General features: G+C 36.0%; 3 protein-coding genes and 1 non-coding gene across 4 annotated transcripts in view; 1 reads left to right on the forward strand and 3 right to left on the reverse strand.

Annotated features, from left to right (window-relative positions):
* The window catches only part of LOC104778406 (protein neprosin), a 648,080-nt gene extending 646,943 nt beyond the window's left edge, over nt 1–1,137 (reverse strand). Inside the window, exon 1 of the mRNA XM_087508993.1 lies at nt 556–1,137. Coding sequence (XP_087365119.1) covers nt 556–726 — 171 coding nt within the window. The 5' untranslated portion in view covers nt 727–1,137. The remainder of the gene's footprint in view (nt 1–555) is intronic.
* Nucleotides 1,138–5,753: 4,616 nt separating this feature from the next.
* Nucleotides 5,754–6,630, reverse strand: LOC104778407 (uncharacterized). The gene has a single exon (XM_010502850.3). It carries the CDS (start codon nt 6,334–6,336, stop codon nt 5,935–5,937), a length of 402 nt encoding a protein of 133 aa, XP_010501152.2. The 5' UTR covers nt 6,337–6,630; the 3' UTR covers nt 5,754–5,934.
* Nucleotides 6,631–6,719: 89 nt separating this feature from the next.
* LOC104778408 (protein NDH-DEPENDENT CYCLIC ELECTRON FLOW 5) lies at nt 6,720–8,124 on the forward strand. The gene is made up of 3 exons (XR_015595575.1): nt 6,720–7,087; nt 7,173–7,808; nt 7,884–8,124. It is a non-coding gene; the product is annotated as a protein NDH-DEPENDENT CYCLIC ELECTRON FLOW 5 (transcript).
* A 4-nt stretch (nt 8,125–8,128) lies between these two features.
* On the reverse strand, nt 8,129–11,608 carry LOC109125125 (putative LRR receptor-like serine/threonine-protein kinase At1g56140). Its single transcript, XM_087509016.1, has 7 exons — nt 11,290–11,608; nt 10,988–11,189; nt 10,742–10,903; nt 10,536–10,655; nt 10,266–10,476; nt 8,923–9,157; nt 8,129–8,832 (listed from the first exon to the last, which is right to left on the reverse strand). The coding sequence occupies exons 4-7, from the start codon at nt 10,611–10,613 to the stop codon at nt 8,607–8,609; spliced, it is 750 nt and encodes a 249-aa protein (XP_087365142.1). The 5' UTR covers nt 10,614–10,655; nt 10,742–10,903; nt 10,988–11,189; nt 11,290–11,608; the 3' UTR covers nt 8,129–8,606.
* Nucleotides 11,609–13,170: the final 1,562 nt, after the last annotated feature.

Here is a 13,170-nt window from a genome sequence, read left to right on the forward strand (position 1 = left end):
CTTCAGGATGGTAATTAGGCTTCATCTAAAGAAACCAAAGTAAATTAAAAAACATCAGCACTTACATAAAACACAAACTACAAAAGCCAGATCTAAAAAAATCAGTTTTGTTAAGTCTCTAGACCTGAATCTTGTGATCTTTGAGGAAAGGATGGTCAAAAGCTGGTTGCTTTGAGAGAGGAATACAGTCAATCATATCACCATCTGGGCTCTGTTCAACCACACAAAGATATACATAAACATTCAAAGTCAGAAACTTTCAACATTTTAGTAGTAAGCAATTCAAAACTGTAATGTGTAATATGAGAAAACGAGAAGATCCTTAATTATGACTCTCAAACTTTTTATGAAATCTCGGGACAAAGTTTATTAATTTTTTTTTCCAATTTAAGAGTTTTAGAACAAATAAAAAAAGTAATCATGTGTACTAGGAGAGAGAAATAAGGAAATCATCAGATTATGATAATGTTTTCTCCTTACTTCCTTTTATTACCTAATCAGAAGAAACCAATCCAAATAGAAAACACCAAAAACGAAAGATTAGATTTTTTTTACCTGAATGCTCTTGACAGCAGGTTTGTTCAACCTGTTCAAATGCTTCTTCACTTCAAACTTCTGCTTCGATACGCCGGACCTTGCGGCGCATGATAGCGAGAAGAACCCGCAAAGAAATAAACACGCTATAGCTAACTTCACCGTGCTAATACGCACCACTCCTCCTTCCATTGTCGCCAAAAAAAAAAAAAAACACTCTTTACGTCTTTACTGAAGCTTCAAAACCCCCCCCCAAAAAAAGAAAAAGAAACCTTAAAGAGGAGAAGGAGAAGAAGAAGAGAAGCGCTCACACAGCAGGAGAATCAAATGATAATGTTGTAACTGGTTAGGGACAAAGATTGAAAGGTGGGTCTGGTTTAGTTTTCTCGCAATAATCCAAACCCCACAGATCAAAATCCAAACTTTTTTCTACTTCGTCTCTCTCTCTCTCTCTCTCTCTCTCTCTCTCTCTCTCTCTTTCTCAATTCACACACAAAAGAGGCTTTCACTTTCTCTCTCTTATCACTTCACTTTCCCCCATCATCTATCTCCCCATATGGCCATATCTATCTATTTTTAATTACTTTTTTTACCCTTTCTCTCTCTAGAATTATTATTTCCAATAAAAATAACAAAACTAATTCCTTTTATGACGAATATCGCTCCTTTTTTATTAAAAATATTTTTATTTTAAAACCTTTTCTAAATATTTTTGCTAAAGTAGATATTAAAATATAAATGGTACATGAATACCCTATATCTTAGGTGTAGAATTGAATATAGACATGCGATATTGAAAATGACTTGAACCAAGTTTTGCATAGGACCCCAAATATTGATGGAAATTGATAAATAAATAACAATTTGAAATGGATTGTAAAAAATGGTAGTAAGAAAAAATAAAAAGGAATCTGGTGGAAACTCCAAGAAAATAATTTTAAAAAATGGTTTAAAGAGAGGACAATGTGAAATGGTCAGAGGGATCAGAGCCAGCTTGGCGTTTCATCCACGGTTTTTAAGTAAATTTAAATAATTCAAGTTTCAATGTTCATAACTTTATTATTGCTTAGACAAAGATTCTTTTATGCTCTCTAATCCCCGGTCGCATGTTGCTCAGCAACATTATTTGTTTTTTCTATTACATTCATTTGCTTATAAATATCCTCAAATTTCGTCAACGGTGAAAAGGTTAATTAACCTTTAAAAAAAACATGTGAAAGAGTCAGAAAAAGTAGATCAATAAATAAAAAAGAAAAAGGAATGGAGTATATTTATTTTAGAATTCATTAAAATGTGGACGACTGGTCAAAGGAACGTCCATAAATTATTTTTTAACTTGCATGCCCATAATTAGGGTTAAATGCGAATTTTTATATACATAAAGTTTTCGTCAAAAAAAAATTAGACATATCGATAAATTACAACTATGAATCATGAATGTTTCAGCTTTGTGTACGGAGGAAATCTTAAAATAAAGAGACATGGAAACTTACAAGCAAGAAATATCCAAAAATATATCTATGAGAATTTGTGTGTGGTGAGAAAAAAATTCACATAAGGGTATCATGGTAATGTTTTTGGAGTCTGCGAGAATCTACCGTTTTAGATTCCTTTTTTAACGCTGCTAAAGTAGTCGTCAGCTCGAGTCATGATTCGTGTAAAGCCACACACACTGGCCACTGTAGTCTGTTACTGACCAGAGATAAAGAGAAGATCACACGTATTGTAACCAAAGTCCACACGTGCGAGGAGTTGCATCACTCACCGTACGCGTATGTCACGCCCGTGAGAGAGATAGAGCCCCATGAACTAACGCACGGATCACGGAGAAGGGTAAAATCGTAAAGCGGTAAAAATAATAGCCAACGGTCAAAAATATATAATTTGTGGGAATCCGATGCCAAGAAAGATAATTGCAATCGTTAAGTTTTTAAGTTTTTACTTTTTTCGGAGAAAAAGACATTAATAAAACTTTATACCTTACGAACCAGAAGCTAATTAGTAATGATCTTGTTAATAAATGACCCATAAATCTAGACGAAGGCTATAATAAGAGAGTGATTGTCTGATTGATATGTTGTCGGTGATTGGTTTCTTTGGTGATTCACCATATGCAATGGTTTTGAGTCTTGAGAGTTGAGTTGAGACCTGAGACATTTGCATTGAATATATAATAAAAATGAAGGAAACAAAAAAAACAAGAGTTGTATTATTTATTTAGTGTGGATGGATGCCGTGGATGATCTGGAACAAAGGTCCATCAGTAAGCCACCCAAAACTTGTCTTTTTCATTTTTTTCTTAAAGGTCTATGAATTTTAAAATTAGTACACATTTTTTTAAATGTTGTAGCTTCTGCCCACTTGAGCGTAAGTCCAAAAACAGGAGTGAGCAAATGTCATCGATAATTGCTGTAAGATCACGAAATCACAAACACGTATGTTTATATGCATATATAATACGTATTTATGCCATGATGCATCACATGGTGTATTTTTCATGCTATGAGAATATTGGTGTCACATGTACATAATTTACATATCGTTTCTCCAATTGAATAAACACTACAAAAATCCACATTGATCCCAACTAAATCACTTCTTATATTTTCTTATATCAAATATATATTTTACTTAATCCTTCAGTTTTATGGTTTAACTAACGAAAATAATCTTTGGCATTGGCGCATTGCTGTCAAACCATTAGTCTTTCTTTTTGGGTGGAACATGATGAAAGGAGTAGAAGGTGATGAAATGCACAAGATTTGATTTATACATGCACAAGAAAGGAGGTGAAACCACAAGCTTTTCTACCATGTATATATATATATTGTTATTGCTCTCCATTATTGTCTTCATAATGCGAACTTTGTGAACTTTTTGACCTTTTTAGATTCTCTTTTTATTTTTATTTTGTTGGTAAATAATTTACGAGAACTAGTAAAAATAATGATAAAACAAATTATATATACAATATGTTACGATTATATATTTTCTATATTTTAAGATATATATTGCTATATTTTTGACAAATAATATATCCACAATATTGTATCCACAAATAGTTATCCATGTGGACAAATATCGTATCCACAAATTGCACTATAACCCCATATGTTTCGATATGGATACATTGTCATAGTCACCTGAATTGATGTGTATTACTTCTATTCTGTATGAAGAAACACAAGTAACTATCTATTAACAATACTGCAATTGACTACCCACTTATCATTGAACAAATGTTCAACGACAAATGGATACGATATTTGTCCACATAGATAACTATTTGTGGATACATTATTTGTCAAACTTATCTAAATGGATAGCCCAGATCGAATTTCATATAATCTAAAAGTGATAAGGAAAAAGATCTAAAGATTTCACCTTCTCAAGATTTCCACCATTATTGGAATGGTTTTTAAAAACTTTATAAAAGGATGTTAGAGAAAAAGAGAGAGAAATATAAATAAGCTTTTCTGTTTCAATGAATGAGCAAAAACAAAACAATGAAGAAGAAAATGTATTGTTTGGTTGAATAATTGAGAGAGAGATGGAGAGAAATAAAAAGAGAGAGAAAAAAATAGAAGGGTTACAAGGAGCGAGAGGTAATATGTAATTAAACTTGAGAAAAGTATATGAATAGTAGAAAGTGTGTGTGAATGTTAATACTTTTAGAGAAAGTAGGTGTGGGTGCAAAATTCCCTACAAAGTATCAGGAGACGTGCTTTTTATACCATTACCAAGCTCAATACTTTTCTGATGATATACATGTAATTCTACGTGTATTCACTATAGATGGGTAGAGATGTATGTATGATATGATTGGACATGATCATGTGAATGGATGTAAGTATTTGTCTTCATGGAAAGACTGTTAAGACATGTGACTCTTTTTTTTTTTTTTTCTCTCTTTTTGTTGTTTCTCTTCTTCTTTATCCTGGTGAATCACAGACACTAATGCAAGAAACAAAGGTGAAACTTTTGAATCCAATTTTGACAAACATATGTGTTCAACCTTTTATTGTTTCACACTAAAAAATACACTTTTTTTTTTGGTATGACTGTGGTTATACACTTCTATTTATATTAGGACTATATATAATATATCAATAGAAAATCAGCTTATTACTTCTCAAAATTATGTTTACTATTGACCACAAAGTACCCCAACATATTGAAAAAATGAATAAGGCAAATATGGGTCATATAATATTTGGACAAACAATTAATTTGAATTTGTCTACATGCATATTGGACCTGAGTCTTAAGCAATAAACCAACTCTTATACTTGGCCCATATAGAGACATGCCTTGGTAATTTTTAGACCACAAACTGAGATATAAACACCCGGGTGAGATCTATTGTTTGATTTACTGCGTTTATAAACTGAATCTTTAACAGTGATCCGGTTAACAACAACATTTATAAAGTAGCAAACTTATGGAAAGCCGGCGCCTTAACAAAATGTTCTAAGAAGATTTTAACTCTATTTCTCTCTAGACAAAAACCTCAGACCAAATCACATGAGGGTGGAGGTGCGAATAAGTGGAGTGTTTGTGTAAGGATTCTGTCATCCTTTTAAGACAAAACTAGTTCTGGTAAGCAGCCATAAACTAACTAATCACCATTATATGAATAGTGCATATATACTTGAAAGAAATATTAATACTTTAACCAAGTATTAGCCCATGTGCAAACATAACTTGTAAATGAAAACTTTATAATGCAATTTCTGTTTTGGTAAGTCATCATTATACAGTTGCTCAACAAATTTGTAGACATATGAGTGATGCTTTCACATTATAAGTAGCAGTTTCACTTGCATGTATCATCATCCTATCTCGTTTTACTAATAAATCAAATTTTGAATACTACAAGAAAACTGCAAAATAAACACTGTTTATTATTAAAAAAAAATGTTCAATGTTTAAATTGGTTATAAAATTTGAGAAACAAGGGACATACATGAAGAGTTAAGAAAAAGCAGACAATTTGGTCTAACAAAAGTTTATGTTGTGACCTATCAAAAACACACAACAAGTACTTGTCTCTCAAGATTTCCCAATCTGAGGAAAACTTGGTGATTAGATTCATGATCCTAAAATCTGAGTGTCTAAAAATGTCTTATTAAGGAAACGACAGTTAGACAAACATTACTAAAACTTTCTCGCACAAATCAGTCTATTAAGAACACAACACCAAATCTAAACACAAAGAGTAGGGAAAGTCTAATAATTTGTATATATGATTCTGTGTTTTACAACTCATAAACAAGAACAAAAAAAAAAAAAGACTGTAACTTTCAACAAACAGGGGCAAATCACCTAATCCCATCAAATCACTTCATAAACCCCAAAAATATTAAAATAAAACTATAAAAAAGAGAAAAAATAAAAATGTCAATCTGAATGAGAGTAATGATCATAATAGTCATCATCAAACGACGAAATAGATCGATCATCATCATCATCATCATCATCAGAATAATAAACACGATGATTATAAAAATTATTATGATCAAAAGCAAGTCGATCATCAGCATCAGCATCCGATGAAGAAGAAGAATCAGAATCAGATAAAGTCTCGTAGGTGTAGGAGTAGAAAGAATCTTGAGAAGGGAGACACATGAAAGTCCATAAACAGAGAACGAAACGACCCAATTGATTCACCGGGTAGCACACAGCTATGTCAAGAAGCTGCTCTGTATTGATCCTCTGCGACGACGGAACCCTCCATATCAGCTGCCACGTGTCGGTAGAGACTTCTGCCACCGTCATAATCGTCGCACTGTTGAACACCATTACCCAAATTCTCTCTCAGAGGGCTGCGTTGTTGAATTGGGTGCGATGGCTTCCTTTTTTTTTTTGGTTGGTTACGATTTTGACTTTCGTCTCCGAGCCGTTTCTTGCTTTGCGTAAAGACTTTGTTGGTTTTTTTTTTCGCAAGTTGACCGTTTTTTTTTTTTTTTTTTTTGTACAACAACCAAAAAGATATGTTATTCAATTTGGACCTCAAAGTTATGGGAAATCATTCGAAAGTTGAAATCTTTGAGTTGCAAAACCAAAACCCAGTTTTGATTTTGTACTTTAGAACCCAAAGTTAAAACCTTTTAGACATAACTAAATTTGTGGTTTTATAAGTTTCAGGTTTGTGTCCAATATTATAAGCCCAAACCATTTACTTGCAACTGGTAGAGTTGGAGCCACTGAAAATAGCAAACGGTCATTTGAAGATAAGGCCATGTTGTGAGTGAGTGTTTGACTTCTTTCTTTCTCCATGGCTAAGCTCTGAAACGTTTTCAGAGAGCCGTAACAATGGCTCTGCTTCATTCTATGAATGTTCCACATAGCAATTTTCCTTTGAGTAGATCTTCAAAGATTTTTTTGAACTCATCTTTTCCTTCTTTGCCACTTCAGTTTAATAAAAATGTTAAGCGATTAGAATCTTATCTTCCACCATCAGCTTCAGCAGCAGCTTCACCGGCGTTTCCGATTGACGTTGAGTATCTCCGGAGAGAGTTCTCTGGCCATGGAGCCACTTTTCAAGATTTCGGTATAGTATATAATTTCTCTAGTTTCAGTCTTACAAGTTGGATTACAAATAAAAAAAAGGCTTTACAAATTTGATAATGGGGCAGGTGAGACATGTATTGCTAAACTAAAACTGGAAAATGGGAGTTCAGCCAATGTTGTGTTGTCACGTGGGATGGTAACTTCTTATAAAGTCCGAGTGTGGCACGGTGGCAAAGTGGAGCTTCTCCACACATGGGTCGAACAAGAGGAAGAAGATGTAGTGATACGAGGAGGTGTTTCATCTGCATTTAGTTCATCAGATTCTGATGAGATCATCAATGATTGGAGACTCCATGGGATCAGTGGAGATTTAAAAGGATTGTGTTCAAATGGAGCTGAGACGAAGTGACAAGATCATTAGAGAGATTGAAATGAAACAGATCATAAGTCTGAGAGAAGAAACACTTAGCATTGAGATTTTTGTGACAAACAAAGGCATTTCACCAGTTAGGCTTAAGGGTTGTTCACTTGTAAGTTATTTGACAGTGAGCACACCAGAAGCTACATATGCAGTTGGGTTAGAAGGTTCGGAATTTGTTGAAACAACGCCGTTTCTACCTCGTTTTGGAGTGGATCAAGGCGAGGAAGAAGAGGAAAGATCCGGGTTTGGTGGGGAAGAAGAGAGCAACTACAAACAGTTGAATGAAGAGATGAGTAGGATTTACACATATGCTCCAAAGAGTTTCACTGTCATTGATAGGGTAATAAGATTTACATACTAACTTTTCAATTCACAGTTTATTTGTCGATTTAATGAAATGGGTTCATTTCCACAGGGAAGAAGAAACTCGGTGATAGTGGGAAGAGAAGGGTTTGAAGAAGTGTACATGTACAGTCCAGGTTCTAGACTTGAAAGTTACACAAAGTCTGCTTATGTTTGTATTGGACCATCTTCATTGCTAAGTCCAATCTCTTTGGAACCTGGTTGTGTATGGAGAGGTGTGCTACATCTTAACAATCCTAACTCCTAAGGCGTTTTCTATATATATAATAATAACTTGATTGGCTAACTAAAAAGGTTTCAAATTCTTCTAACTAGAAAATCTATTATTTAACTCCACAAGCGGACAACCTCATTCGGAAGAGCATAAAACATTATTGAAATATGTTAATAGTATCCTCATATAATCACATACACAAAGGTCTATATAGATAGATCGAGGTGAAACTTTGTCATCTCCCCTCATTGATCTTCACTCCGTGCATTGGCTTAAAGTCGCCGTCTCTGGGCGTCACAAACCTCGTGGAGGAGAATGAAGAAGCGCTTGTATCTTTAGTTTGAAAGGTGCTAAAAGAGGAGCTTGAGGAGTCATCAACTGTCCAGTCGGTTAGGTAGCCTGGCTTAGAGGTTACATCACTGACCTCAACGTCCCCTGAAAGCATGGCCACCACTCTTGACATTGGTGGTCTCAAGCCAGAAGATGCCTGAATGCAAAGTAGAGCAATTCCTATAATGCGTTTCACTTCTTCCATGTTAAATTCAGTCAGCTCCTGATCGATTAGGTCACCTTCATGGCTTTGCTCGTGCTGATTCCATGCCATTTAAAAATGTATAAAACTAACAAGAACGTACCCAATCCAGAAGATATTTTTTTTTCATCATCCAGGCTCGTATCATAGTTTTTCCTTCCACTCACTAGCTCAAGAGCCACAACACCAAAGGCATACACATCCGTTTTCTCTGATAGTTGTCCAGGCATGGCATACTCTGACGCAAGATATCCTCTGCATTAATTGGTACAAAACCATGTGTTATATAAACCTATAATATTGTTACAAAGAAGAAAATTAAGTGGATGGTTTGGGGATACGTACATGGTCCCTGCCACTTTGGTACTCATGTGGGTATTACTGTCATTGTATAGCTTTGCAAGCCCAAAATCAGAAACTTTTGGGAGCAGCTTAGAGTCAAGAAAAATGTTGCTGGCCTTCACATCCCTATGTACTATGTGATCACTCGCCTCCTCGTGGAGGTAGGCTAGACCTCTGACAACTCCCAGACATATCTCGAAACGGGTTGGCCAATCAAGACGTAAATTCTTTTCACCTCCTGCAACATCCCAAAATCAGCTTGGCTGTGAAGATATTGTGATGACTGGTTTTATAAGATGCACAAAATTGAAAAGTCCATCATTAAGGGAGAGACTGAAGCTGGTTTTAAAAGGAGCATGGATTATAAAACTCAATCACCAAGGGAGAGATTGAAGATGTTGTGTTGACTGAAGTTTTATAAGGTTTAGAACATATGGTGAAATCTCTAATAAATCTCTAATAAGTGATACATCATAGATGTCTCAGTGATGGTACAACAGTCAAGACAAAGACAATGGACAGAGCTGATTTAGAGGATGAAGTATTAAGTTGATTCAAGTACTGGTACATCAGACCTTAAGTAGCGCTTGGTGATCGTGCTGACTCAGTGATTGACACAAAGCAGAGAAGAAGATAAGGTGTTGAATCAAGAACTTTGCAGTTAGATGTATCAAACGTCTGAATCAGTTCTTGTACTAGGCCAACGTTAATACAAGAAGTACTACAAGAAGCTGATTTAAAGAGTTTGAGTACATAAGCTTACGGCCGACTTGGACAAGCCAAGTGGCGGCTGCTGAGCTGGATGGACATCTTGAATGGAAGATTCAAGATGGATCATGGAGAGAAACTTTCTTATTTGTTGTATAATAGGAAAATTGTCAATCCTAGGGGTTGTGCAATTGTTAATCTCCCAATTTCTATTTGTTGTATAATAGGAAAGTTGCTAACCCTAGGGGTTGGGCAATTGATATAAATACCGAGAAGGCGCTTCATGGAGACTTGCGCGCTTCAAGGTAGTTTCAAGAGATGCACACAAGATGTGTGGTGTCGCCCCCATCAACAAGATAGAGAGATCTTTTGATGGTATTCATCTAGAAAAGAATGGTAGGCATAATAGTGCTTGTATCCGCAGTTGTAATTGCTATCTTGTTCTAGTGGATTTGTTCTGGACTAGGTCCCGGGGATGTAGGAAAAACCAAACCCCGTTAACAAAGCTTGTGTGTTATTTACTTTATGCTCATACAAACACGAAGTAGATCTTAACAAGACTTAGCCACAAATATGTGTTTTCAGGCTGCAGAGAATCAAAGGGTAAACTAAGTACTAATCTTTCTGCCGATCATTACCAAATAGTGCTTGATCAAGACTTCCATTAGGGAGGTACTCATATACGAGCAAACGATGATCTCCTTCATACCAGCACCCGTAAAGCTTTACTAGGTTGCGATGCAGAACTGTAGAAATTGTTATGATCTCTGCTACAAATTGTCCCTTTCCGTGTCGAGATCCACCCGAAAACACTTTCACCGCGATCTCTCTTCCATCACTGAGGTTTCCCTATGAATCAATGTGTTAAATCATAACAAAAAACACATTTGGTATGGGACCAAGCTTACCTTATAAACAGACCCCAAACCCTCCCTCTCCAAGCTTGTTTGAGGGATCGAAATCTTGAGTATCACTTTTAAGTTCATAGTAAGTAAAAGTGTAAGGTTTTACGTCCATACTAAGCAGCTCTGTAACAAAAAAAAAAAGTTATAAACCAATTTGAAAGATGATATTAAAGCTCAAGGGCCTTGTAACTTGCTTGTGACATGTATACCTTTATCAACTGTGTAGCGCTTTTTGCCTTTTCTGATGATGAAGATTATTACGCCCGCAAAAAAGATGCTCAAAAGTCCTAGGCCAAGACCAGCACCCACAACTATACCAGTCCTATACTTTTCCTTTGATGGTGGCCTGTTAGCTACAGTTGGTGTAAAATCTAAACAAGAATATGTAACACTTGGGCATCAGGTGATGTAAAAAAAGAAGGAAATAAAAAACAAAAATTCGCCAGTTGTGGTACCTGGTTTTGCACTGACAGCCGATATTAATGGCCCATAAGTACCCATAGTAGGAACACCAATTGATCCTTTGCCAGCCCATAAAAGATGAATTTCAAGGTAATTTTCTGATACATTTGCTTTATAATCTTTCTGAACACCTCCGACAGTAGCGTCACCACCAACTATTCGGCGTATATCAAAATCCTTTTCAACAAGTCTTCCCTGGAAACATATACAAAGCTAGGTTTCAACTTTCAGAATTCAGCAGGAAAGATTATTAGTCACACCAACAAGTTAACTTGTAACGCCGTAGGGGGCAGACCTGGACATAAATGTCAAAAAGTCGTCTTGCTAAACCTTTCCATGTGTTAGAACCAATAATCTGTATTTCAGCAAACTGAAGTGTTACGGTATAGACTCCATTTTCAAGCCCCAACCCATAATACCTTAGGGAAGATGAAGATTTTCTTGCGGACGGAAAAAGGTCTGAGTCCAAAGCGTTAATAACCCATATATTACTAATACTCTGGGCAAAAAGTCCTACACTACTTGCTCCCCATCTCTGAACATCACTCACGAAAAATGAAGCTGCTCCAAGATCCTCGTCCTCCCTCTCAAATACTTCTCCGCTAACAGACGGTAGTTGTACTATGTGATCACTCGCCTCCTCGTGGAGGTAGGCTAGACCTCTGACAACTCCCAGACATATCTCGAAACGGGTTGGCCAATCAAGATGTAAATTCTTTTCACCTCCTGCAACATCCCAAAATCAGCTTGGCTGTGAAGATATTGTGATGACTTGTTTTATAAGATGCACAAAATTGAAAATTCCATCATTAAGGGAGAGACTGAAGCTGGTTTTAAAAGGAGCATGGATTATAAAACTCAATCACCACGGGAGAGATTGAAGATGTTGTGTTGACTGAAGTTTTATAAGGTTTAGAACATATGGTGAAATCTCTAATAAGTGACTGTAATGGATGAGACATGGATACACAAATACATCATAGATGTCTCAGTGATGGTACAACAGTTAAGACAAAGACAATGGACATAGCTGATTTAGAGGATGAAGTATTAAGTTGATTCAAGTACTGGTACATCAGACCTTAAGTAGCGCTTGGTGATCGTGCTGACTCAGTGATTGACACAAAGCAAATAAGAAGATAAGGTGTTGAATCAAAAACTTTGCAGTTAGATATATCAGAGGAGCAGTTAGATGTATCAAACATCTGAATCAGTTCTTGTACTAGGCCGACGTTAATACTGGAAGTAGTACAAGAAGCTGATTTAAAGAGTTTGAGTACATAAGCTTAAGGCTGACTTGGACAAGCCAAGTGGTGGCTGCTGAGCTGGATGGACATCTTGAATGGAAGATTCAAGATGGATCATGGAGAGAAACTTTCCTATTTGTTGTATAATAGGAAAATTGTCAATCCTAGGGGTTGTGCAATTGTTAATCTCCCAATTTCTATTTGTTGTATAATAGGAAAGTTGCTAACCCTAGGGGTTGGACAATTGATATAAACATGAGAAGGCGCTTCATGAAGACTTGCATGCTTCAAGGTAGTTTCAAGAGATGCATACAACATGTGTGGTGTCGCCCCATCAACAAGATAGAGAGATCTTTTGATGGTATTCATCTAGAAAAGAATGGTAGGCATAATAATGCTTGTATCCGCAGTTGTAATTGCTATCTTGTTCTAATGGATTTGTTCTGGAATAGGTCCCGAAGTAGAAAAAAACCGAACTCCGTTAATAAATCTTGTGTGTTATTTACTTTATGCTCATACAAACACGAAGTAGATGTTAACAAAACTTAGTCACAAATATACGTTTTCAATTGGTATCAGAGTAGGGCTGGATAGAGAGATGTTCTTGTTTCGGGTATGGTCCTGGATTTGTGGCTAGAAGGAGAAAATTGAAGCGAGCAAGAAGGAAAGAGATTGATGGTTTTCTTCGTCAGGCGTCAGCGAGATTTTTTTTTTCTACTCCCAAAGAGGGAGAGAGGCGTAAGAAGCACTGAGTTTCCTGACAAGATAATAATTGTGGCTATGGCTATGGAGTTTTCAGCCTAAATTGGAAAGTAAAGCAATATCTCCGTTCTGAATATTTGCTGGGTTTTCTTGGAAGAAAGAGAAAACCTGATTCAATAAAAAGCAAAGTATTGAAGGGTTGTTCACCAAATAGAGGTTCTCTCGTT

The sequence above is a fragment of the Camelina sativa genome, chromosome 3 (assembly GCF_030686135.1).
Source record: "Camelina sativa cultivar CO46 ecotype springtype chromosome 3, ASM3068613v1".
Classification (NCBI taxonomy): domain Eukaryota; kingdom Viridiplantae; phylum Streptophyta; class Magnoliopsida; order Brassicales; family Brassicaceae; genus Camelina; species Camelina sativa.